At 30.6% G+C, this 27,884-nt stretch overlaps 5 protein-coding genes across 11 annotated transcripts; 3 read left to right on the plus strand and 2 right to left on the minus strand.

The window, feature by feature from the left end:
- Window positions 1–2,886: 2,886 nt before the first annotated feature.
- Window positions 2,887–5,310, minus strand: LOC113522489 (protein HBS1). Its single transcript, XM_026908185.3, has one exon. It carries the CDS (start codon window positions 5,151–5,153, stop codon window positions 3,108–3,110), a length of 2,046 nt encoding a protein of 681 aa, XP_026763986.2. The 5' UTR covers window positions 5,154–5,310; the 3' UTR covers window positions 2,887–3,107.
- A 417-nt stretch (window positions 5,311–5,727) lies between these two features.
- Window positions 5,728–15,062, plus strand: LOC113522490 (ras-related GTP-binding protein A). The gene is made up of 7 exons (XM_026908186.3): window positions 5,728–5,964; window positions 6,086–6,185; window positions 6,787–7,004; window positions 7,953–8,119; window positions 8,864–8,957; window positions 9,357–9,509; window positions 9,985–15,062. Exons 1-7 carry the CDS (start codon window positions 5,953–5,955, stop codon window positions 10,162–10,164), a joined length of 924 nt encoding a protein of 307 aa, XP_026763987.1. The 5' UTR covers window positions 5,728–5,952; the 3' UTR covers window positions 10,165–15,062.
- Window positions 15,063–16,416: 1,354 nt separating this feature from the next.
- LOC113522811 (HIG1 domain family member 1A, mitochondrial-like) lies at window positions 16,417–18,536 on the plus strand. Its single transcript, XM_026908632.2, has 3 exons — window positions 16,417–16,542; window positions 17,291–17,394; window positions 17,895–18,536. The coding sequence occupies exons 2-3, from the start codon at window positions 17,301–17,303 to the stop codon at window positions 18,086–18,088; spliced, it is 288 nt and encodes a 95-aa protein (XP_026764433.2). The 5' UTR covers window positions 16,417–16,542; window positions 17,291–17,300; the 3' UTR covers window positions 18,089–18,536.
- A 1,189-nt stretch (window positions 18,537–19,725) lies between these two features.
- Window positions 19,726–27,568, minus strand: LOC113522733 (serine/threonine-protein phosphatase 2A activator). 6 transcript variants are annotated; one of them, XM_052897960.1, is made up of 2 exons: window positions 27,136–27,568; window positions 19,726–21,367 (listed from the first exon to the last, which is right to left on the minus strand). In XM_052897960.1, the coding sequence occupies exon 2, from the start codon at window positions 21,365–21,367 to the stop codon at window positions 20,375–20,377; it is 993 nt and encodes a 330-aa protein (XP_052753920.1). In that variant the 5' UTR covers window positions 27,136–27,568; the 3' UTR covers window positions 19,726–20,374. The 6 variants fall into 6 exon arrangements, with proteins under 6 accessions (XP_052753920.1, XP_052753921.1, XP_052753922.1 ...); XM_052897961.1 differs by lacking the exon at window positions 27,136–27,568 and adding an exon at window positions 23,221–23,283; XM_052897962.1 differs by lacking the exon at window positions 27,136–27,568 and adding an exon at window positions 22,664–22,686.
- On the plus strand, window positions 21,859–26,773 carry LOC113522734 (beta carbonic anhydrase 1). 2 transcript variants are annotated; one of them, XM_026908529.3, is made up of 5 exons: window positions 21,859–22,086; window positions 23,578–23,662; window positions 23,747–23,934; window positions 24,153–24,341; window positions 25,379–26,773. In XM_026908529.3, exons 1-5 carry the CDS (start codon window positions 21,994–21,996, stop codon window positions 25,586–25,588), a joined length of 765 nt encoding a protein of 254 aa, XP_026764330.1. In that variant the 5' UTR covers window positions 21,859–21,993; the 3' UTR covers window positions 25,589–26,773. The 2 variants fall into 2 exon arrangements, with proteins under 2 accessions (XP_026764330.1, XP_052753925.1); XM_052897965.1 differs by lacking the exons at window positions 23,747–23,934; window positions 25,379–26,773 and having other exon boundaries at window positions 24,153–24,335.
- Window positions 27,569–27,884: the final 316 nt, after the last annotated feature.

A 27,884-nucleotide genomic window follows, 5' to 3' on the forward strand; every position in this document is an offset into this window, starting at 1 on the left:
GTGACAGGGGACGAACCCACCACCACCACTTGGATTAATTTGGTGTGTTGTCGGTGTTTATCATCAGACTAGTTGATTTTATTGATCATATTTGAACTCGAAACCGAAATACCCCAGTGCTAGTTCTTGTTATTCAGTGCTAGAGGTTCATCATTACAGGGTTATTAAGCTATTTAGGGTGAATAAAACAATACATTCATTAAATCTCACTTTCCATCAGATGGGTTATCAGCTTATACCTATGCTATTTCCAATTGCGAAGAAAAAACTAATGAAGTAAAATTTTTAGACCAGGTCATCATCAGTATCACCTTAATCCTCGCTTACAAAGGGAAGATATATTTATTTATTTATATATTTATTAAACATGAATACGCCTAGAAAGTGTAAATAACGGATTTACCGCCGTATGGCATTATCTACCAGCCAACTGTAGACAGGAAATAAAAGAAAATGTAATAGATGGTGCAACGTGATGAACAATATTAAATTAAAACAGTAATTTAAAAATAATATACATATCATAATTTATACGTTATTTATTATTAGCAACTGAATAAACTTCTACGTAATATGTTATCTCTAATTAATATATAAAGCCTTTTTTGTATGTTTGTAAAATTTATAGCAATTGATTACACCGCAAAAGGGTATGACGTAATTTGTAGGTATAAATATTTAAAGGGATTTTAGTATCCATACATTAGGGAAATTGACTAATTATTGCTTACCTACTATAATTTCCAACTTCACTTATATCTAATTCAGGAACGGTGTTCGGCGGGGGTTAAAATTTTCAGATGATTAGATTCAAGACATACGAGTTTTGGGGAATAAGGGTGGAGTAGGTAGGAAAAGTACTTTATCTGTTCCTGCTAAATATAGCGCAACATTAGATCTATTTTATACCTAAACGACTATAATTTGTGTACTATTCAACTGTAATTAGTAATAATTATCTTACTGGAAGGAAGAGAATATAAGTCGCGTGGAGGCGGATCTGATAAGGTCCGCCTCCACACGATATTCTCTTTAGAAACCATCATAATCAATTCTAGATGATTTCGTCACTATGTGCCAATTGAATTACTATTATTCTCACTGGTAATTAAATAACATATGCTAATAGTGAAGGTCATTCCATTTTCATCCCTAAAAAAAAATATTATCCCACTAGGTATATTCACGTCAAATCAATGTGAAACGTTGTGCTTGTTACTCAATCATATTTAAACTGAATGGCGTAAACGGAAATTTCTTAAACATACATGTCCCAGATTAATTTAGGCAAGAGTTTTATACTATCAAAGGTGCTTAGCGATGGAGATGTAAGTAATACAAAGGTAGGACAGATAAATAATAATCTAAAAACAGCATTTAAAAAAACCTACGCTCTCACAAACCTATATATAGCAAACACCTAGGTACTTCTAATATTTGCCTGATACTTGCCAAAAGGCGTTACACGACTAGGTATAAAATGTACTCTGTCCTTAAATCTCAAAATAGTTCCTAAGGATATCGACTTTCATATCATTAAAAAAAAACCTCTTAAAACAGAAATCAGAATTAAAGATGTTATAGCCTATTTTAAGTACCTATACTTAATATACTTAAATGTATTAAAATAGATTTTATGTCGGAATAAACCCTTGAAAATAGCTCTATAAAGTACAAAACCTTTGGTCGTGTGGTCCCGATATGGAATAGGCCACCACTTCTTTTTCCATGCTATTGTCAGAGGAGGCCACTAAGGAAACGTAAAGGTCGAGAGATTGGCAGCAGCATCCCTCTTAAGACATCTCTAAATGCCTAACAGCGGTTGCCAACCCGCCTGCTAAGCGTGGCAACTACTGGCAAAACTCTCTTTATAAGGAAGGCTTATGTTCAGTAGTGGATAGCTAATATGATGATTGTACTACTTTAGTATAACAATAATCCGTATTCATCCAGAATACAGCTATTTCATATTCTACAATTTATTTCACAGAATAAGGAAACACTAATATATTTTTATGTATACACGTTAGTATTTAGTCGTTTATTTATGGCACTACTACATTCGGGCTCCAGTCGATTGCCTGTGCGTTACCGTCTCTATATATGTAGTTTGAGGATTGCCTGAACGTTTCGTTGATAACGTTGCGGCTGTCGTCAGCAAACCACTTATCTAAATTGAATCAGTTGCTTCTAGCGCGATGTTTTGCTTTTCTTTTTGCGGCTTAGTCCTTTTTATAGAGTAGATATTACAGGAAAGTTCTTTATGTTCGCTCTTTAATTAATAAGCAACAAGACTAGTTTTTGGAACAAATTATTTTAAACGAATTTGTTCGTGGATAAAATTTACGTTAAAAATATCTAAATACTGAAATATCTACTTATGCAAAATGAGCTACTGATCTGTACTAGCTGATACCAGTCAATTAAACAAAGCATCTATAAGGGAAAGTATGTAGGTGTAATATATATATATTAAGCAAAACTAATTAGTAAAGGAAGGGATAAAAAATGCCCACATAGTACTAGAAACTTATTGTGGCTTTCCTCGTAGCCTAAAGTTCTGACAGCTCAAATTCATAAGCTTAGATGTAGCAAATAAAAGCTGGCTCTTATTGCCAGGATTAAATTACTCGAAAACCCTGATTAAGTTTTCAGAAAATTACATGTTTGATATTTTTATTTTTGTAGTAAATTTTATTTTCATACTAATCTCGATAATACAGCGATGGAATTTGTAATATATTTATCAGATCGTAATCTATGTAATAAATCTCTAAAATTATTGTGCATTTACAGATTTGTAATAAATATTCCTTATAAAATCGTCCCTAGAAGGATTATTATTATACTAGGTTATTATACTAGGTGATCAATAAAAAAATAATATCTACTAATATAACGTTTTATTTTTTATAAATAATAATCATTAAATTATAAGCATTCATTATATAGCACGATACATTATTGTACATTAACATTGTAAGCATTTTGCACGAATTATAATGTCTAAGCAACTGAACAAATATACTGAAATAAATAACTTCATGATTTATACAACTCTGCTTAGTTACATAGTCTTTCAATTTTAAGAGTATTTTTCAGATCAATCATATGTTAAAAATATCAGTTACAAGACCAGCTGCTATTGTGACACCTGAAACACGCAACATTACCCGTCCCAGCTCTTTGACATCTTTGTACCGCTCAATACAGATTGGTCTACTAACTTCAATATCTACAACTGCCACAGAATTGTTTCCTAAACAACGAGGCTTCTTTTTCATGGTCTCCCCATTACTTTTATTCAATAGTGCTTTCAATTTTACTATATTTGCAGACTCTACTAATGACTGATGGTGTATTAACACAGGATAACCTTTAGTAATGGGGACTTTAACATTAAAAACAACAATTCTAGCTTCAAATCTAGTAGTGACTGGCACTTGTTGGACAGGATCACTCAATATATACCCAACAGATACATTTTGCATGTCCACACCAGACAATGTAACACTCACTTGGTCTCCAGCAAAAGCAACATTACTTGTCATGTCATTTATACTTATACTTCGAACCTCGGCCAACTCTTTAGTTGGACACAACAAAACTTTATCACCCTTGTTAAGTACACCATTTTCAATCCGTCCTGATACACAAAATCCAGACCCAGTGCCTTTAAAAACATCATTTATTGAGAAACGCAATGGCTTAGAGACAGGCCTCTCAGGTACTTTAAACTTATCAATAATGTCTAAAAGGCAAGGTCCACTGTACCATTTCAATAACTCTGGCTCTGTTGGTGAGTTTACAAGATTCTCACCTGTCAAGCCTGAACAAGGTACATAAGTGACATCTGATTCTTTAAAACCTGCTTGCTTTAAAAAAGCTTTCAATTTCTTTGTGATCTCATTAAATCTCTCCTGAGACCAAGTTGTTGTATCTAATTTGTTAACAGCCACTGCTAGCTGACTAACTCCAAGAGACCGAACAAGAAGAGCATGTTCCCGTGTCTGACCACCAAGGTCGAATCCTGATTCAAATTCTCCCCTTGTCGCATCCACAACTAATAAAGCAACATCAGCTTGCCCAGCTCCTGTTATCATATTTGGAATGAAGTCAGCATGTCCAGGGGCATCCAGAATGATGACTTTCTTAGTTTTAGTCTCAAACTGAGCGTGACCAACATCCATAGTAATTCCTCGCACTCTCTCTTCTCCAGTTTCATCTAATACCCATGCATACATAAAGCTTTGTTTACCAATTTTTTTACTCTCCTGCTCATACTTGTGTAGAGTTCTTTGACTGACTTCACCCAAATCACAGAGCAAACGACCCATTAGAGTTGATTTACCAGCATCAACATGACCAATAACCACTATATACAGATGATCCTTGTCTGAACCTCTTTCATCTGAATATTGCTTATTGGGATCAATTTTATTGTCTTTTGTTTTAGTTAATACCTTTTCTTCAGGCTGATCAAACTTTGGTGTTGACACTCTATCAGTAGCTGGTGACTGCTCTCTGGGTGTTTGTGGATGACTACTTGATCCTGCATCAGTGGCTAATGTCACTTTAAATCCTTTAATTACAGCATTACTCTTAGGCTCAGAAATAGATGCTACTACCTTCGGAGTTGACTCTATTATTGATATAACAGGAGCTTTGACTGAATTGATTAGAACGCGAGATTTAACTTGCTCAACTTTCGGCACCTCAGATACTTTATTCATACTATTACTTAAAACTTCATCTAAAGCTTTATTGTAATCAAAATTATGGTTAAGCACACTTTGTATCAATATATTTTCTGATATTGTATCACCTAATATATTACGCATTTCATCCAGGCAAGACATAAGCTTTGTTTCTTGTTCTTCGTCAAGATTTAAACGGCGAAGGTCTACAGACTCACGTCGTTCCAAACTGGAATGTGACGCATCTGGCACCTCGTCTTCGATCTCTTCCTGGATATTATGGTGACTATCTAAAAAATGAGAAATCGCTTGCTGATTTCGTGACCGGTCGTATATCCACTGATCCGTCTCACTTGGTGATAAACAGCTCTCATCTTCAACAGAATGTCCATAAACATCATCGTAGTCATAGTCGTCAGAATAACTTCTATTCCTTACATTACGATGGCGTGCCATTTTTAATTTCACTGAAAATCCCAATATTTAGGATAAGACCATATTGCAAAATTTTTGAACTCGTGGTGTAACATGAAAATAAATTTTACACGTTTTCTTTCCAAAATTTGCGTCTTTTGCGCCTTTGACAAATTTGACAATGACAAAATGACATTTGATTTGATGATATTACAAACAAGGTGCCTATGAATAGGTGTTTAGGAAGTACTGTTTTTAATCTATGAAAACATTTAAATTAAACGCAATGCGTACGTTACCTACTTTAAATGTTCCTACCTGATGCAAAAAAATATTGGATAAGTTGTTATTAGCCCTACTCATATACGATACTCATAGTTTAATCGTTAATATGAAAGGTATTTTTTTTTGTTTTCCGACCCTCGTTTCCATCGAAAATTTCTTAATGTTGATATTTACAATTTTATTACAATAAGAACAGTAGGTTAGATTTGATTTTATTTTAACAAAATTACATAGATCAAGAAAATTTACAAGTAGGTAAGTAAACGTCTACCTTTTACTTACACAGTTTATAGTTCACGTTTGACAACTTTGACAGTTTGATTTTGTTTTGTCAACTTTTGTCTATCATTGTGTCATTTTTATTGTCGAAATCTTCATTTACGCCTACAATTTTTAAATTAATAATAAACATCGAATTCAATTACATAAAACAAATTTATTCAATACAACAGACATATTTCGTGTTCTAGAATAAATACTATCAACTGGGATTCATTATTATTAAGCTTATCGTTTACAGGTTTATAAAGTTGATCCAGCTCGTAACACTGTTAACATGAAGAAAAAGGTAGGTCCCCAACAGATAAAAGAGAAGTCTTGCATATGATATTTTAAAAAAAGATAAAACATTTTCTAGGTATATGTCTATTTATATAAAGTCAAATCCGTGTGTAAATTCTTATCTACAGGTACTTTTGATGGGCAAAAGTGGTTCAGGAAAGACAAGTATGAGATCCATCATATTTGCCAATTATATAGCAAGAGACACAAGACGATTAGGAGCAACAAGTAAGTAATGTATTACCACTATTATAAATTACATATACTATAGATATTAGGCATGACAAATACTTGTAGGTATTTATTGCTGACATTTTAACCTTAGTAATTACACTTTTAACAAGTCAGTTTTTTCAGCTTTATAAAAATCAATTGAAATGTAAGTTTTATCCAATTTGTCATGAAAAATTAATTTCTTTAGTAATGGCTTACCCCATTATTAAAGTTGCCATATGTTTCTATTTCGTTTCATTGTAAAAAAGTAAATAGATTAACTAAGATGTGGATAGACCTTATTGCACTACATAACTATTAAAAAAATGTACTTATAAACCAAGTACCAAAAACTTGCATAACTGTATTTCGGTTAAAAAATTGACATGATAGTACTAAAATTATGCTATATATTTATAACAACTTAATTTTCAGCATTAGCAATGCATGAGAACTAAGCATACATTATCCATGGATGCATTGCTGCATATGATATCCATAGTGCTGTTCAGGTCTATAGCATTTTCCATCAGTTGGTTTACCATTCAAATCAATCCAAATTAGAAATAAATTTTAACAATTCACATATTACTAAATTGATGACCTGTGGTTACAGTTGATGTGGAGCACTCGCATGTCCGCTTCCTTGGAAACCTGGTACTCAACCTATGGGACTGTGGCGGCCAGGAAGCATTCATGGAAAACTACTTTGCATCACAACGAGACAATATATTTAGAAATGTAGAAGTGTTAATTTATGTATTTGATGTTGAGAGTCGAGAAATGGAGAAAGATATGCATTATTATCAGTCTTGCCTGGAAGCTATATTACAGGTAACATTCTGACACTAATTTAAGTATTAAAGTAGCAAATTGTTTCAATAAAATAAATTACTCTATTTATTTAACACTATTGCACCAATATTAGCATATTTGCATATGAAAAATGCTTGAATGTAGCAAGCATTTTTCATATATAATATATACACTTTTGGAACACATTATATATATTTGTTTATAAACAAATATATATAATGTGTTCCAAAAGTGTAACTGTTTGAATTCAGACCCATTTTATTTAGATAAAAATTCCAGATTTTGATAAATTGCCTTATTTAAAACTAAATATACTCAATAATATTTATCTATATAACATACAGTGGATTTCGAGTATAACAACAATGAAGGAACCACTCTATTTTCGTCATTATATCAGAAAGTTGTTACAAGCAAAAGTAAAGAGATACAGACACACACATGTATAGTATTTTCTTCGCACAAATCAGCATTGTTTTCACCATTTTCAATTTTGAAATGATTTCCGCCTTTTCTTTAACAGTGAAATAAATTCATCTCCAAAATGTAGACGCTTTCCTACCTATTTAGCTGATATTTATAAACAATAGGTAAAGGTCTCTATACTTGCTGACCATCTGTGTGGATGTAAACAAAAGGTTAGAAATGTTTGTGAAAGAAAGAAATCTTGGTGTCTCTTTAGCGGCCAACTTCGGTCGCAATATCTGCATGGGATTTCTAGGAATTTATAGCAAATTAGTCATTAAAAACAATCGCTACACCCGAACTCGGCATTACATCCAAACTCACTATAGCCACATGAATTTTGTACTAAAGTATGTTTTAAATTCAAGGGACTTAGATTTAACGTCGCTATAGGCAAATGGTTGCTACAACCAAGATCGTAATAATCCACTGTATATACTTTACAATTACGATTCATTATTTTACATTGTATTTTACATATTATAACATTGCTAATTTCAGAATTCTCCTGAAGCCCGAATATTCTGTTTAGTGCACAAAATGGATCTCGTATCAGAAGAGCAGCGTGATGAAATATTCAGAGCGAGGGAGGAAGATTTGAAGGGTCTCTCAAAACCTTTAGAATGTACATGTTTTAGAACAAGCATATGGGATGAAACTCTTTATAAGTAAGTGAAATAATCAATTTACATATTCATTATTATTTTAATAAATACCTTTGATTTTATTTATATTCTATATACATTACTAACAATGTGACCTAATGATAGCCTATAATTGCATAAATATCAATTTAGTTCATTACTCACAAATCAAATATTAGAATCATTTCAAGGAAGGAATCCATTATTGTCTGTTAGTTATGAATCATAAACCGTAAGTAGTAAACCAGACAATTGTATTACTCTCTTTGTATCTGCTCACATACTATTAGGAGGTCAAGATGTAATCTGTTGTTTAATGAACTGTTTGTTATATATTTACCAAAAATTTATAAGTTTTATAAAGGTTAATGTACATTATAATTATACACATTAAATATTTTTTTCTGTAAATAATAATCCTAATGACAATGAAAGGATTGTGAGATATATAAGTTATTTAAAATGAATATTCAACTATTATGAAATTTTAGTTTTTTTTTTGTGTCTGAAATTATGTATGATTTTACAAAAAAGCATTAAATTGAATATTAGAAGTATTGTAGTAATAATAATAAATATAATATATTTTTTTATTAACAATTTCAATTTTTTTTTTTTCATTCTAGTATTTACGTTAATCACTAGAACAAAAGTTATTAACGGAGTAATAACATTTTATTTTTTCAATAAAATATAGATAGGCATTCCTATGTTAACACTATCTGTCTCTTTGTAAATAAATTATTACATGATAATATTTCCTTGCAGGGCATGGTCTAGCATAGTCTATAAATTAATACCTAATGTTAAGGCTCTTGAGTCATCACTGAAGCAGTTTGCGGCGATAGTGGATGCAGATGAAGTAAGAAACAATATCACATTATGTTTTAATAAGAATTTATTATAATTATCTATTTTTATTCCAAATCCCTTATTTTGTAAACAATAAGAACCGATATCAGAAGTTCTTATAACTTTTACTTTATATCTGAACTTCCATAGCTTATTTATTTATTTACATGAAAATTTGTCCTGTCTATGATATAATATAAAAACTTAGTTTTCAAAATGGCCAAATGGGTGATATAACAATTTACCAATAGAATTGAAAGTTTATAAAGATGTTTTCATACAGCTTACATCTACCCGTTTTTCTACCCTCGATTCTCTAGAATTGGACAATCGAGAACCTCCTCCTTTCTGGTTTTGGTTAAAGTGTAAGTGTGCTCGGTAGCGTGTTATAAGTGAATTATATGCACAGGTACTATTGTTCGAGCGCGCGACGTTCCTAGTTGTGTCGCACTGCCAACGGCGGCCGCACAGAGACGCGCACCGCTTCGAGAAAGTCTCCAATATCGTCAAGCAATTCAAACTCTCTTGCTCTAAGCTCGCCGCGCAATTCCAGAGCATGGAGGTTAGTTTACCAGTCTCGATATAAATGAGAATACATATTATATACAAGTAATAAACTGCACAGCCGATTTTAATTAAATTTTATAAATGCGTATTTTTTGCACCGATTTAAGAAATAGTTTTAATCCTATTATATATTAGTTAAAACTTAGTTGGCGATACGGGCAAAACATTAGCTTAACCTATTACTATTTACCTAAAATTGTGTCAATCCCGATCTATTATATTAAATCCCGATCGTGAATTGAAAATATTTTTGCGTATAAAAAATTACATTGTAAGCATATAGGGGCTGTATTTTATTTATCTTACCTATCTTCCTATGTATTTTACCTAAATGCATTGTATTGTATATGTATTTCTCATGCGAAGCCGAATCAGATCGCTATTTACTACAATTAAGACTGTAAAAAAATTATACCCTTTAAAATTAAATCATTCAGAGAACACTTATTAGCTCTTATCATTGTTTATAGGTCCGCAACAGTGTATTCGCAGCATTCATAGACGGATTTACAAGCAACACATATGTTATGGTCGAGATGTCCGATCCAAAAATACCTTCTGAGGCTACACTCATCAACATCAGGAACGCGCGCAAACACTTTGAAAAACTCGAGAAAGTTTCATCGTGCGCTCCCAGCCACTACCAATGAATGGAAAACGCGGTAATAGTATGTACTGTAGCAAATTTTTACAAAATAATGTGCTAAGCACCGGAGGATTGTTTGCAAAGCAAGAATAGCTTAAACACTACCCCCTATTCATATAAACTAAAACCTATTTTAACTATTCGTGTTTTGTCACTTGCATATTATTAAGAATTTTACCTCAAATGAAAAAGACAAAACAGTTAAAAAGCCACAATAGATATTGAAGTTATTATGAATAATGGGGTAAATGAATACTGATTACATTTGAATTATGCATTAAACCTCTAATTTATATAAAAAAAATATATTTAGTTGTTAATGAATGTGTAAAATAATTGTTTTGTTAATTAATGTCAAATTAGTCATATATGGGATTTTTTGTAAGGGAGATAGTGTTATAAAGGTACTCTGTTTTTAATAGTTAGCCTTGGATGCTGGCAACATTTGATTTACCTGATAATATAATTTTCTAAATAATAATATTTGTGACATACGAAAGTTATCTAGTTGAATTATATATTGATTGTGTAGAACAAATATTATAAATCTATCTTTGAAAAGATGGGATTTAATTTATTGGTCCATTCTGAAATTTACAAAAGGGATTTTTGAATAATAAGTTAATAAGAACCTTAATATTTCACAACTAACTCACTTTTTACTCAATCATAATTGTTTGTTTTTTTTTTATGGGTGATAATGGAATGGTAACCCCACCCGCGCTATCGGTATACACCGGCGGGGCACCAGTGAAGGATGATAGGTGAGGATGAACTAGGTCAGTTAGCCCATCGTGACGAATTAAATAAGAATTGTTCACGACGGTTTCCAGGGGGAACCACGTGGAGGTCGACCTAATAGGGTCGACCTATATTGCTAACAATAGGGCTATCAATCTTCATTGCTAACAATCCTTTTCCCCCCAATTGTTTGTGTTGGTACCAGCAATCAGCCTGCGTCCTATTCATCAGCTTGCCTAACATTTTTATTCCCGCAAATTTTGTACGAATATATAAAGTTCAACACAAACTACTCAGTATGTTCTTGATTTTGCCCTTAAATAGTCTATTTTCTTGCAGCAAATGGTGTAATTATTTCATTCTATTTTTCTAATGTAACAAAATAATATCAAAGAGTTTTTTATAAACTTAGAATAAACCCGGTAACTATAATTATGTATCCATAACACCCCTGGTGTTAAGAATGGACCATACCCTAAATTGACTTTTTCTTCTGTAATTTATCTTTGTAATACTTCTCTTTCATAATTTCTCTATTTTGGCTAGTGCAATGTGACCTAATAAACTATATACACATATGGATCTATTTAAACAGTCAAAATCATTACCTAACTTACAAGTTGACATAAAGAAAATTAATAACTTTATGAAATAAAAGTTTTTCATTTGTCCTAAAATTATATTTTCAATCGACTTTAAAAAGATGGCGGTTCTCAATTCGGTTGCATTGTTTTTATGTTTGTTACCTCATAATTCCGTCTCTCCGTTGTAAAAATGATTTGAAAAACTCTTTATCTGAAAGGTATTAGGTAGTTTAGATTTTAAAACTAAATACCTGACGGTTTTGTTGTGGAACACAATTTTAAATTATTATTAATGTATGAACCGTAGTACAATGTAACTACGTATAGTTTGGTTAATACGCGACTATCCAAATTCACATGTACCTACTCAGCTTGAATAGCTTAGAAGATTTTTTACAAGAGTAAAACTTATTAAAACCAAAATAAACATTACATCATATAATGATATTTTTATTCATATATACATGCAGAGAATTTAATTACCTAATTGATTCGAACTTTAACATGTTTTGCTTCCAAAGTTCATAACTACGCTGTCGATTGATAAAGAATTCAAGTTAGAGTAAGGAACGCGATAAGATAAATGTGATAAATAAGGGGGCAATTGTAAGATTTGTGTAGTCAAGTATTGAACATTGAACTTTGTCGTATTAAAAAGATATCAATCAGTTTGCCTTGATATTATCAGTAATGTCGCTGTGTCATTGCTGGATGCGTTTATTCATGTGATACGCTGCAAAATTCGACTACTGAAAAATTTTCATCAAAGTTTATAACTGTCAACTATACTAATTACCCACTATAATTAAAAAAATCTGTTATCAGCATCAAAATACTTTTAATTACATGTCATTACCTATTTTTATAAAAATGTTTTAAAAAAGATTGTTATATATATATATATATATATATATATATATATATATATATATATATATATATATATATATATATATAAATATACACACACACACACAACTACCTAATACTTTTCTAATGTCATGTAATTCCGGCATATAATTGGCCAGCTTTTCCTTTTCCGTGGGTGTCGTAAGAGCCGAATAAGGAAAGGCGAGTGATGGACGACAGTGTTTCTCGTAAAACATCTCTAAAAGTCTATCTGCAGTTGTCAACCCGCCTGCCAAACTTGACAGCTACTGGCGAAACTCCCCTTATGGGGAAGGCTCGTGTTCAGCAATCGACTGTTAACGGCTCTTCATCTTATTTATACATCTTGGTGACGATCTGATCACCCACTTGTCTATCACATGGGTCATTAGATTGTCGTAGTCATATGGCAACGATCGCTAACAAATGTGAATCAAACGACATACAGCCCCCTTCTGACAAAAACATTTTATTACCAAGCCAGATATTTCTCCTTACTTTCTCAAGATGAATTCCAATTTCAACCAAGTGCCAATCACCATCGTTAACATACCGGTATGAAATGACAACTTGTAGAGGTAGAGTAACCATATTACAAATTTCAATAACCAACATATTGTTATAACAATATTAAAGACTGAAAAACGAAAAGTTGTACATATAGAATTTTCCATATACCTTGCAGAGTAGCCAGACATTGTAGGATAATACAAAAGATAACCTATTATAGAAAACGATACTCTATAGGACGTAAGGAATTATTAAATAACCATGGTTGCACATCTACTGTAGTATCTAACAGAACCCTGCGATTAAATAGAAAATGTTAAACAACAAAACATTTGTTACTTACAGCTGTGATTCTTTTTGTATAATATATGCATAGTCCTAGCTTTTAACATGTACTTATCATTAATGATGGTATTTGGAACATAAAATATAATCTAACAACTTTGTGCATAGCGCTCCTGCAGTATTATTGACGTGCCAATAAATTAATAAACGTTTTAACTAATAACCAAATATTGGTAGTTGCATGTATACTGTTAACGAAATTGAACAGTGATATGAACTTTAGTAATATAACATCAAATTTAATAAAATTTATTAGTCTATAATCTTGAAAATTAGCAGTACTTAATCTTACCATTTTTTTAATAAATATATTAGGCTGCGTTCATCAAACAAAACGAAAATCTGTTATAGGTATCTATATATTTGTCTTTTTCTTACTAATAATTAAAATTTATTTGTAGAAGATTCTTTATTTTTGTAAATATGATCTAACTAATATCATACAGACGTCCTACCTTGCCGCCACCAGGGACGGCCCACGCCTTAGCTGAGGAATGCCATGCACAAAGTTGACAGGTTGTAATCATCGACAATTAGTTTAAAATCGTGTCCAATTTACCACTATAATGATATAAATATTTAAAATTATGAACAGACTAGGTAAGTTATATAAATAATATTTAGATAAGTACATTTTTTTGTTAGATTCTCAACATTATATTGATTGTTGGGCTTACGACCAAAATAGTTATTTTTCAAGAAATACTAATAACGACCGATAAATTCTAAAATTAAATTTATAGGTACCAATTTTTTGTTTAATTTTTTTATCTACCATTTAATTACTCCTTATAACTACAACTACATATCACCAAACTTTTGCATAAATGTAAATGCCTTGAAAAAATTAGTTTTATTGTCAATAAATATAAACAAGCCTTAAAACTTTGCGTAGTCTTGTATATATATACTAGTGGCTTAGTTTACTTAGCACATATACCAACCAGTAATTAAAAAGATGTGTGTATAAAGTAGTTGTTCATATTTCAAGTAAGTCAAATAGCTTATAGTTGGAACTGATCCAAATTGACATGTCCTTGTGCGAGACCTATTTAAGTCGACGTGATTCTGGTTATAATATTCTCTCAGCGAGTTTGACTTTCCTACTTTATCCGCTTTATCCGTTTCTAATTATTAGGTAGGTATATTTATCCATATAGAACCATTAAACACTTTACTGAAATGTATCTTAGTAGCTACATTAATCATTAAAATGTGACAAAATATTAATTATTATGAAATAGCATATTTTGTGTAATTTTCTTGTCTATTTATAATTTTCGAAAAAAAAAATAGTTGGTAATGTCCCTAATTTGATAATTTTGGAGCTCTGGAACTATCACACTCTGTTTAAATTTCTAGAATCTTCGACACATACGTTCGTTGTAGATATATTCCGATTATAAGTCTAAGATTACTAATTCTTTTGAAATGAATACCTATACAAATACTCTTTGCAATAAGAATTGCAACGTCGCGCTCTATGATCAAATTTGTTGTTAAATCTTATCTTACATACTTGAACCATTATTTCGAAATCTATTATTATTTAAGAATTATGCAACTGCGTATATAATAGAGGGTAATTTACAAGAAATTATTATATTCGATTGCGATATGAAAACAATTTAAACAAACTAAAAAAAATGCTTAAGTACGTAGAATTATGTATAAGTATGTCATGATAATAAAAAAAAGTATAAAAGATAGCAGATCGTAATGTTGCAATTCTTAGCAATAAATTTATATTGCTCTTGAATTATATCCCACACAAAGATAACATTAAGTGTAAGATTTTATTTCTCCATATAAATAAATAATTTATGTTTCGTAATTTACTTAGTTTTATTTTTATATTCTATAGCAGGGTTTCTTAAAGTGGGGTCCACGAGTCAGGAGTCCGTAGCATGTTTATCAGGGGTCCGCAATAGGTCAGTTATCTGTAAAAAAATCTCTATCAGGAAATTGTGTAGAAATTTCGACGAGACGCATCACCGTCAGGTGGCAAACAGCAGCATCTTTCTCATTAAGTTAATAGTAAGTGTAATGAAACTACCAATTTTTTTGTTTTTTATATAAAAAAGCGTTTTTTTATTTTCCTAAATTTTAGGACCTAACTAAAATATTGTTTATCAGGGGTTCGTGGTATTGTTTAAATTGTGAGACTGATCCGTGTCTGCAAAAAAGTAAGAAACTGCCGTATAGTAACCCTATAGCATATATACTAGTATAGTATTATATTATCTGTGCCTATAGTAATATTTTACATTTTATTTAATGGTTTGTAGTGGTATCGAATTCATATCGATCAGTGTTTATTAAACCGCTACACCATCAAGAGTGTCATTTAAGTTCATTGTCATATTAATGGGAATTTAATATTAGTAAATAAATAATATAAATTGCTTTATTTCTGTTGATTGAATTATCGTTCGCTATTTATTATCTCTTATCTATAAGTTATATAATAGATATGAAATTGAATTCAATTATACATAATTGTAAGTATTGTCTACTAAGTAGATCTTTTTTATACCACAGGTGGCAAACAAGCATACGGCCCACCTGATGGTAAGTGGTTACCGTAGTCTATGAACGCCTGCAATACTAAAGGTTTTACGCGTGCGTTGCCGACCCTGAAGAAACCTCTTTACCCCCCTTTTGAAGAACCCCATGCTGCAGTCTCTTGGAAAAATCTCGGCAGGGAGCTCATTCCATAACCTGAATGTTCGTGGGAGAAAACATCTCTGAAACCGCGTTGTACGCGACCATTTAGGCTGTAGGGTATGAGGGTGAACACCCTGTCGATGGCGAGCCGTACGATGATAGAAAGAGGCCGCAGGCATCATATTGAATAATTCCTCTGAGCACAATCCGTTATACAAGCGGTAGAACACGCAGAGTATAATCCTTATTATAAAATATGTAGTTTATGAAGCTTATTTATTGTCAGACATTACTCCCTACTAGATTCCATTAAAAGGAAAGCAAACAAGATGCAAATTAGATAATCCAGTTTTTATTACATACCCTATATAAAGAATTAAGAAAAGTTGTAGTAGCAACATACCCATGCTAAATAAACCATGATGCCATTATTAGATAGATAGGTATGGGAATAACCTATATATTATACATATCGGAATATCTACGATTTCCTCATAACGTCAATTGATAAATATAATCTTTAATGGACTGGTCTATGACGTTTTTCAGAGTCGTTCACTTATTTATTATAGTATAGTGCGGTGTACCTACGATTAGTTGGATATTAACAATTGAATTCTTCCTATTTTATGTGTATAAATTATAAGGTAGGTACCTAACAACTTTGATATACTTAGATATATTGTGTAAATAGCTCAAAAGCTTAGATTATAGTCAGAAGGTATTCTATCGCTATTCATGTCAATGGAAACGTAATTTATTATCTAGGTTACACATGTTCATATTTATCACAGAATTTATATAACGAATTATACCAGAGTTACCAGAGGGAGACTTTGTATAAGTCATTTGCTTGGGTACCTCTGTCCTATTCGTGTTTCTATCGTGAAGCAGTTGTTTGCAGGGCTGCGTTTCGATTTGAAGGGTGGGATATGGCAGTGAATTTACAGGGTACAGAGTAATAACACTTGAGTCCTCAGGAATGGCAAGGCATGGGGGGTATCATGGGCGAAACAGTATACTATGTTATGTCTACGGTACTGCTCATGTCTATAGGAGACGGTTAGCACTTTCCATTAGGTAGGCCGTCGGCTTGTTCTAAGTTGCATAAAAAAATATGAAAAAAGATTAAACTACCTAATCTACGAGTGACCTGATAACGTGTTACATGGAGTTGATGGAAGCAGGTGGCGCGGAATTTTACTTTGTCACACACAATAACAGGAAGCCCTATGTCCAACAGCGGGTTATAGATGGACTGTAGCGATGATGAATTTTATAACAATATAAAGGAATAAGAATTTAATTATGTTTATAATGCTACTTACCTATAACGAGTATGATAATGGTATAATAAACAATTAACATTTTGAAATAATTAATATATATTTACAGTATTACAAAAATGACAGAGGAAAAACCCAAGTTTGATTATCATGAAGAAACACACAGCGAGAAGTTAACTCGCAAATCAAAAGAATCTCCATTCATGATTATTGGTAGGTATGTATTTAGTTAACTGAATTCTAACTTTTAAGAGACATTATAATAGATAAGTAGATCGTGTATATTTACTTATCCATATTACGAATCCTTAAAAGAAATCCCAGGTCCCTACGATTGTTTCCAGTATGAGACAGCATAGAGGTCGATTATAAAAAAATAGGTAGGATATATTGATAATAATAAAGCCGCTAGTTTCCTTTGGTGACTATCTTTTTCTCCTAAAGTTTAATGGATTATATTGGAATGGTAATCTCGCCTGCGCTGTCGGGGCACCAGTAAGTAATAATAGGTGAGAATGAATACAGTTGGCACGTCATTAAGAATTAATAACGATGGTTTCCGGGGGAAATCGCGTGGAAGTCGACCTGATAAGGTATATTGTTAGCAATAGGGCCTGTAGTCCCATTACTAACAATCCCTTTGCCTCCTCCTTCTACAGTTGGAACTAGATCATATACCTAAAGTATAAAATATAATTACTGAATGATTTCAGGATTATCGGCCCTAGCGGCAGCAGTTGGCTATGGTGTGTATAAATACAAACACAGGGGCGCTATGAGCACAAGCGTGTTCCTCATGCAGTTCCGCGTCATATCACAAGGTGCCGCTGTTGGGGCCCTCACTGTTGGCATGGCTTACTCTCTCTACAATAATCATTTTAACAAATCTAAACATAACGAACATTGAATTTAGACATTTAGAATCCAGCTACCTAACTCCTAACGAAAGCCGGCTTGGTAATTGGCCCGCCATAGGCACTAACTTCCCGCCAGCGTATACCGTTAGCATAGGTGGGGCACCATTACCTTATCATCCATTAAAAAAAAATCGCCACCCCTAAGGCCGATACTGCTTCTATTTCTTAGGCGTTTATACCTAATTTGCAAACTAACAGTAGCATTGCTCTTCGTTATTTGGCAGTTATTCGTTTCGGTCCATGATCCTGAACGAAAACTCATACTTGATGTTATGTACTGTAATGTATATTAATATTAGGTAAGTAAACAAAATATTAATACTCTTCTTTGTTAGCTGGATCCGTATGTATGAAATTTTATCTATCTTTAAATTATGCTATATTGTAAATTGTTTTGTTGTGTAAATATATTTTAAGTAAAATTTTACAACAATTTAATTTGTATTTACAATTAATACCTGCCTACAATTAATGCCATGCCAAACCCCTTATGGAATGAGGAAACTTATTTATTTATATTTACCAACTATGGGAGATTAACAGTTTCCCAATTCGCTCCCTTACCAATCACAATAATGACATTCAAACAATGAAATTTTCTAAACAATTTATTACCATACTGCGTAACAAGTTTACAAGTAAATATATCTAAGCCCGAATAATGGTTCATGACACCGTTGAAGTCTCAATGCTAGTGGAAGAGGAGCCTATTTTGCTAACTCTATTTTTCACAACGTAATATGGAAAAAATCCGTTCGACGTGCTCGAGCATAATTAGAAGGGGGCTTGAATGGATATCGATGCCAAAATACTCTGATTATATTTATACCCTTTAAACATTTTTAAAATATAATAAAGCAAATTTTTAACTACAAGTGAATTATATCCTACCATGCCCAGTAATAACTTACTAAAATATATAAATTTTCTTTAGATTTTCTCTACCGTGAATATACATTTTGACTCGTGTTTTTGCTACATAATCAGTGCATATTAAGTTCGTTTTACAGCAGGAAAAAGATAATCAATCTTTTTTGTATATGCAGGTGCAATTGAGAAGATACATTATATAACTTTAAATTATACCACAAGGTATTACAAACATACAGCCCGTCTGATAGTAAACCGTCACTGTAGCCAATGATCGCCTGAACACCAGGAATATCACGTGCATGTTGCCGACCTTGAAGAAACTTTAATACGCCCTTTTATTTTTTTAAGTTCAATAAGTGTATATACACCAAGTTTCCTGCGTGGAAAATACAGTCTATCTGTAATATCTGGCAATGGCCTCTATGGATTTACGGAATTAGATTCTGGAGCCTTAATTCTCCTTCAGACAAACTCTTTCAAAATAGAATCTGTATTGTTCCACAAAATAAAATCAATCTTGACAAAATTAGTATGGGACTAACACGAAAGCTCTTTTTTTAATTGATTATGCATTAATTAAAAAAAGATCATCGAAACATTACAGTTCAGAAACGGCAATGATATACCGAGGCAATACACATACAGTCAAATAAAAAAAGTGTAACTCCTACTGAAACAATAATAATGTATTTAATCTACAGTAAAAGTCGTAATTATTTAATGAATCTCTTATCTCAAATCTAATACAAAAGGAGAGTATAATTTTAATTATTTTATTAAAATTAGTAATACATGAAATAAATACTTGGTACTACTAACAAAAAATATCATTGTATTGTTAGCATAACAATAAAGCATCTTTTAAATAGATTCCAAATGTACAAATGTGATAGATATAACACGTAACACCCCACTAATAATCAGCACAGAATGACAGGCATGGCATGCTAGCTTAGAGGTGCCCATGCATCACTCCATCATTCTGTAAAGCTTCTTATACATTCAAGCTTGCACAAACTGTGGATATATCTCAGCATACATGTTTAACTGTCATAATAGAATACAATAAATTGCATACTACAATGAACATGTGTTTGTACAAATATGCAGCTCACTCCAAGTTTGTGTCCTTTGTCCATTGTCCCCACTATACTCAAATACAAAAAGCATTACAAAGTATTAATTAATATCACATTTTTTTATGCTTTCTAGTTTTGATAATGACAAATACAGCTATATTTATTAATATAGTTATTAAATATATTTGTAAAATTAAGCTCGTACCTAAATTAGGTAATAACAAAATTAAACAAACAGCAAATCTACAGTGCTTAGTATAACACACAATGGACAGTTCAATATTAATATTAAATGAGATATTAATTATTACAGTCTACTGTCATTTAGTGATTTATTGGAAATCTACGTATAGGAAGGAGTGAACCAAATAAAACATGCTGGATAACTGGGAATTTTGCCAAGACTTCCTTTTTGTACATTTTGATAAGACCCTGATTTATTTTAGTCCACGAGCCCACTGCACTTATGCTCCACAATTGATTAGAATGCTCTGCAAATGGACCTTTTTTCACTTCCTTTATATATTTAATACAGGAAATGAACATATACTCATCTGCATATTTGTCTATTATATCATCCTCCAAAAACTTTGCTGGTGGATATACTTTGGGTTGATCAATCAACTGTGAGCTTCCCCAAATAAACGGTATAAATTGATAGTCATCTAAACTCCAAACTCCATGACTGCCAGCCGGCTCCATTCTATATGTTTTCTGTAGTCTTCTTGAAATGTTTATATATTTATTGAATATTAAAAACACTGTTGCTACATTGTCTTCAATATTTAAAAAACCTATTTTGTAGAGGCAGCATAGAAACATTACAAATGACATTTCATGACCAGTTCCATAATCTATTCTTGTAGCATTTCCAAAGCTTTCTTCCAAATATACTTTTATTTCAGGTATTGCCAGATGTAATTGTTGATCTAATGCTTCTTGTAATAAACATGTAGTATTTGATTTGATTTTTGAAAGCCAATCTCTAAAAGCAGTGTTACCAAATCTTTGAGGCTGTTCAACTGGAGGAAACTCATCTATAATTTTATCTATTTTATCAAGTAAATTTATAATTTTGGTTACATTTTGTGATACTTTACAATCAACAGATAAAGGTTTGCTTTTTATTGCCTCATTGAGAGTGGCAATAAAGCCAGTATATTCCATGTAAGCTTCAGATTTTTCCCATACGGCCATATCTGTTACAGTTTTGACAGCTTTCTCGGGTTCAACAAACCTGTGGTTAACTGGAAGTATGGAAGGAATACTTCCACTATCCATTTTCTTGCCATCACCTATTACACTCTCAGGATTCATCTGAAATTAAATTTGTTTATCTATCTGTAACACTTTACAGTAAAAATCATAAAATTATTAATAAAAAATAAAATGTTTTGGGAATCAATTTTATATTTCTAATAATTCCCCAACTTTTTACAACTATTATATTTTAATGCAAAACCATAGGATAATAGTTATAATTAGCCCATACAAAAAAGACATGCAAACAAAAGTATGCTAAACAAAACCCTAGTATATTCACATGAAATGGAAAAATTAATAAAATAATTAAACATTTAATTATAACAATTTAATGTAAGAATCAATGCATACTAATATAAATAAAAATAAATCAACTAGTGGAGTACTAGATATGAAAATATTTTATCAGTACAAGGATATCTATTTATAAAATTATTAGATAACTTGTCAAAATATTATATAAAAATTAATTAGCCCTAAAAGTATTATTATAGACGTTGACCCTACTATCCCTCTTTGCTACACTAAACATGTTCGCTTTACCATTTGCGATAAGCTAGCTTAGCAAATGAAGGTCATAACTGTCAATCCCAAGCTTCAACAGTCCATAAATACAAGCACGTCAATTTAAACAAATGTGTCTTAGTTTGTGATATTAGAAGTGCCTAGATAGCATAAATATGGAGAGAATATTAAGAGGTATCATGAGGTATCGCGTTTTAGACCGTGCAAGCATGGTAAAACAATTTCAAGAAGTTAAAAACAATCCAATAGTAAGTACCTAATTAATGTAACTTAACTAACTTTATCGTTCGTATGTGTAAGATAACTAATGTAATTCCTTTGACACGGTTAACGTTCGCTCTTTACAATGATTAATTTTATGTTAATATACTTAACAATTGTAATTAATTCTTCAGAAAGCAAATAGGTATACACGAATTTTTAATATGACATTGACAATATTGACATAAGAACTTTTTAATAATTCAATTTAATGGCTTTGGATTACACGCTAGTACATTTTATGGCTTTGGAATGAAGAAGTAAATAGATTCTGCCAACATTGATGAAAACCATAGATATTGAAAACAAAATACTAGCCTCCATTACGCAAGTATTTTCCTTATTCTATGATATTATACAACCTTAGATTATATCATAGACTTAGTATAATATACTTTTACACATTTCTATAAATAATGGGGCCGATTCTGAGACGCTATTTCTATAAACTTATCTCTTCATCCAATATTTACCTTGATAATTTCACGCAATTATTATTTTATTAACCATCATGAACTAAAATTTAAATAATCTATTAGAAAATTAATTCATATTGGTCCTTACAATACAGCTTTCACTGCGATATCAAATTGAAATTTTAATGTTTAAATAAATGGTGCCTCCGAATCCATCGTTTATAGTGTCTCCATATAAATGCTGTAACAAAAACAGTTCAACTTTTTTTACCCATTTTGCGTACATAAGATTACCATGATGTACATATACTCCTCAATATATGGGAGAAATTAATATATAAAATTAGGTTGAAAAATAAAAATAATACAAAATTCTTACGATATTTGAAAAACAAATATAAATAGAACACAATGATTCGTATTGCTTATCTATATTATATTTATATCCAATAATAATAATAATATACTTATAATATTTTTTATAATAATTTATAATCAATATGAATATATTTATTTTTATATAGGATCAAGAGAAATAGTTCCCAATTCAATTTAAAAAAATCAACTTGACCTGAATTTTTTTTTATATTAGTTATAATGCATTATATGGTTACTTGCTCTGTGCTAATTAATTGCCAACACTGAAAAAATAGCGCGTTTGGTTTTGATTTAAAAAATATGTCAAATTAGTCATCATCATCTCACCCATTATTTGTCCACTGTTGAACATAGGCCTCCCTCAAAAACTGCCATAAGGGGCGATCCTGCATCCACTGACTCCCTGCAATGCCATTGAAGTCGTCATTCCATCTAGTATCTCTAATATAAATAGCTAAGAGTTTATGAACTATATATATATATATATATATATATATATATATATATATATATATATATATATATATATATATATATATATCTCCGTAAGAAAGTCTGTTATTTTATTTATTTTACTTTTAAAATATTTTTCATTATTATTAAACTTGATTCCGTAACTCAAAAGCCATATAACTAAAAACCACTGGTGGATATCTTATTAATTCCTTTTTCTAATATTATTAGCCAAAAGCTGTTTTCTACACCTGCATGGACAGTCGAATGATCCCCACTAGATTCACAGAAACAAGTGTTGGAGATATGTTTGTTGGTTTGTATTAGTTAATAACATGGAATTTTATTTTGTTTCATAAATATAATAAATAATAAAAAAAAAAATACTTATTTTTTACAGTAAGAAATGCTGGCAACGTTATACCACATTCTCAATATTTTGTAGATGAAATGACTAGCTGTGAACCAGCTGCTTTAGAACTTGGTTGTATTATTAACAATATTAGACACATTATTGTATGTGGACACAGTGACTGCAAGGCTATGAACCTTTTATATAAACTGAAATCAAAAGAAGAGTCTACTATTGTTAGTAACAAATTTGATACGTAATTAATTTTATTTTGATTTACTAATTATGGCAATTTTATTTTTGCGCCTCATTTACGAGTACCTACTCTCTCTATCTATCACATTTTTTCAAAATCCCCACTTTTTCAATCTAGTAAAATCTTCATTCAATTTTGTATTTCAGATAGGTATGAATATATTAATTAATAACTTTAAGCAAAATATGGTATTTACAGGAACAAAGACGAATATCGCCATTAAAGTCTTGGCTATGTACGCACAGTAAATCCAGTTTGGATAAATTTTTAGAAATGAATAATGATTTTACAAAACCTGTACTTTTTACTGCTGAAACCCCACAAAGAAAGTTTGCAGCATACATTGACCCGGATAATAAATTTTGTATAGAAGATAAATTATCCCAGGTTGGTATTGTTTCTATCTCTTCTTTTCTACCTTTATTTATTATGATTTTCTTGAATCGTTATGAATCAAAATTACAATAAAAATTTTATATTATATTTGCATAGCTAAAATGTATATTTTTTCATAACAGTAAATAATAGTAACGTGTCTCAATTACAACTACAGTTTCGCAACATAATCGATATCAGTTTTAAGTGTTTCATTAGATATTATATTTCCGTTCAGGCAGTGCGCCTATGGAACTCACTGCCACCGTCTATACAGAGTGCGCAATCCTTGGCTTCGTTTAAAGGACAAGTCAAATCACATTTTCTTTCACTGTAGTTACTCTTTTCCACTCCTTTGTAATTTTTGGACTAGATTTGTCATATTTCCTTGTGTGTGCTATGTATGTATTTATATGTGTATGTTTATGTATTTTGTATGTATGTTATATGTGTATATGTATGTATATATATATATATATGTATGTGTATGTGTATGTATGTATGTATATATATTGTTATAGTAAGTAGTTTAATAAATTATATGTATTTGATATTTTTGTGCATTACATGTTTTTGTATTTTATGCACGAAAATTGTTGATTCACTCTTGCGCCACCTGCCCTTTTCTATCTGTTCTCCCTTAACTAAAGGTTGTCTGTAAGAGATTGCCCTAGCGATAAGACCGCCTTTTGTACCTTTATGTGTATATTTCAATCTGTATTTATGTTACTGTATTTCATTTGAATTATTCACTTGTCATTGTATATTTTTATTTATGGTGCAATAAAGAGTTAAATAAATAAATAAATATTATATTTATATTTGTAATATAATAAAATACATCCAGGTTAAGAACTGCAAAGGGTAGGGGGTCGCAAAATATTTTTACATGCCTACTATATACATTTTACATGATATAAATCATATCTGAACTTTGTGAGAAAGTTTGTGTAATCAATATAATTATTTTATTATAAATATCGAGCCTTGATACACCTCATGAGCAAATACCAAAATAAAATGTATTAGTTTTCTGTATTCATTTTCAGGTAAACACTCTCCAACAATTACAGAATGTTGCATCTTATGGAATGTTAAAGAAAAGACTAGAGAAACATGACTTACATATTCATGCACTCTGGTTTGACATTTATACTGGAGATATATATTACTTCAGTAGGCGTGCTAAAAGGTTTTTAATAATAGATGAATCAACGTATGAAACCATATTGGCAGAAGTGCGAAGATATTACTCATAGCTATAAATAATCTACTTACATGTTTGTAATTATCTTAGGTAATTATATATACTCGTACATAATTTATAAATAGCATTCAATCAGGGTTAATTTTATAATAAGTATTCCATTGTTTATTTTTATTTATTCATATGTTTTTACTTTTATAATTTAATTATAAACATGCGTATAAATTAAATTTTAAATTTAAACTAATACTCGAACGTTTATGAAAATACCACTAAAAACATTTTTTGTCATAAATATCATATAATATCAGATTCACCAATAAAATTGTCAATAATAATAATAAAGCTAAAGAGCCAATAGGCCGACCATATATTTTATACTCGTAAAATCTACACCCAATGGGTAAGAAATTTAATGTTCTTGAGTAGCTACCGCGTGCCGACAAACCTACACTGGCTTTAATATACTGAAAGACAATTAGGTTTACCCGCCAATAGATAAAACGACAACTTAAAATATACTACAAGAAGTTACATTCATATTTTATGCATGTATACAAGTTCTGAGTTTAATAGATAATATAAAATTATTCTCGTAGGTTTAATACATATTTTGAACATATTACTGTCACTCTACTTTTTAATTACGGAATGGAATCTATGCCATTTAAAATAGGTAGCTAAGTAGATTAGATAGCAACTATTTTGATCATTAGATGACCGGCCTTAAGAGCATAGCTGCACTCATCGATACGACTCTAAGACCAACTCTATGGCATCATTCTCTAAACCAAGCTCTAAAATTTATTTTTATTAATTTATTTTAATATTATTTCATTACAATTATTTTATATTTAATATATATATAAAAAATAATTAAATATAAAGTAATTCTAATATAAATCTATTAGAAATTTAGTTTATCTTTAAGATTTCGCTGTGATAACAAATTAAAATTTTAATTTTAAAGGTGAGTTTAGAGAATAGTAAAAGAGACTCGTCCCAATAAGTTCGATTTTGAAACGTCATTATATCTTAACTAAATATTTTTTTCATAATTTCATAAAATTTAAATTACTGTATTATGGACCATCTTTAACTAAATTTATAATAATATTGACTTTATTAGAAATTTATTTTATATTAGACCTTAGAATAAAGATTTCGCTGTGATATTAAATTGGAATTTAAATTTTAGAGGTAAGTTTAGAGAAATGGCATCTCAAAATTGTCCTTAGTGATTATACAAAGAGTATATAATCCTATATAATCACTCTACTTTAGTCATCATATAATGCTGTACTGATGTTTGGATATCTTTATACTGCGGTAACAAACAAAATATACTTAATTACTTAGAAAAGTTAAGTTATATATATAAAATTATTAAGGTATAAATTGTAATTTTAAGGGGTACAGTCTATTACTTATATAAAACTATTTTTATTGTATTTTTTATATTTAGAAACTTTAATGAAGTTGTAAGATTAATTCCACTTTTATATGTGGTTGATACACTTTGTAAAAACGTACTAATTAAAATAATATTACTTTTTCAATATAGAGTATTCATTTATTCAATTCTGATTTACATTTTACCTTTTCAGTTAATTTTAGTTATGTAACAACATGGTGGTGTCTTCCCCGCTGAACTTTGTGTTTAAATCAGTGCAATACTATTTGCCTTTCTTTGTATCCTTAAAAATCATAAATTGATTCATAAAAAAAATTATATACAAAAGGTCGTTCACGCAGTAAACAATATTCTAAAAAAATAAATGCGCACAGGGAACATGTATATAAAATTAAATTGCAAGTTATATATAAATAATTTTAGTGGCATTAATGTATGTAATTCTAATTTACTACTAGCACTAGTATTAATGTTTTATCAATCGCATCGCTATGGTCATGATAATAAAATTTCATGGTTACATTTTATTATCATGACCATATAGCAACCTTATCGTAAATATCTAAACAAAAGAGATGGATAATGTTAAGGCTAAGAATTGAGGGTATTATATGGGGACCGGTTGTCACCGCTCAAATGTCAGATATCAACTCGACACAATTATTTTATTTATTTAGATTTGTTTAAACTTTATTGCCCAATAAAATATGGTATAAATGGTAGATTATAGGCATCCTTTACCAGTCTATCTTTAGGATGTGTAGAGATACTTGATAGAGGTTTAAATAATAAAATTATTTATATTTTAGTGTATTACGATAAATTACATACATATAAACATTAATATTAATATAGTACTTATATATTTGTTCCTACATATACCTACAAATATACATATATATGTATATGTAGTATAATATTCATAAATACATAT

Source organism: Galleria mellonella, unplaced genomic scaffold (genome assembly GCF_026898425.1).
Source record: "Galleria mellonella isolate WM207_F2 unplaced genomic scaffold, CSIRO_AGI_GalMel_v1 utg38, whole genome shotgun sequence".
Lineage (NCBI taxonomy): Eukaryota > Metazoa > Arthropoda > Insecta > Lepidoptera > Pyralidae > Galleria > Galleria mellonella.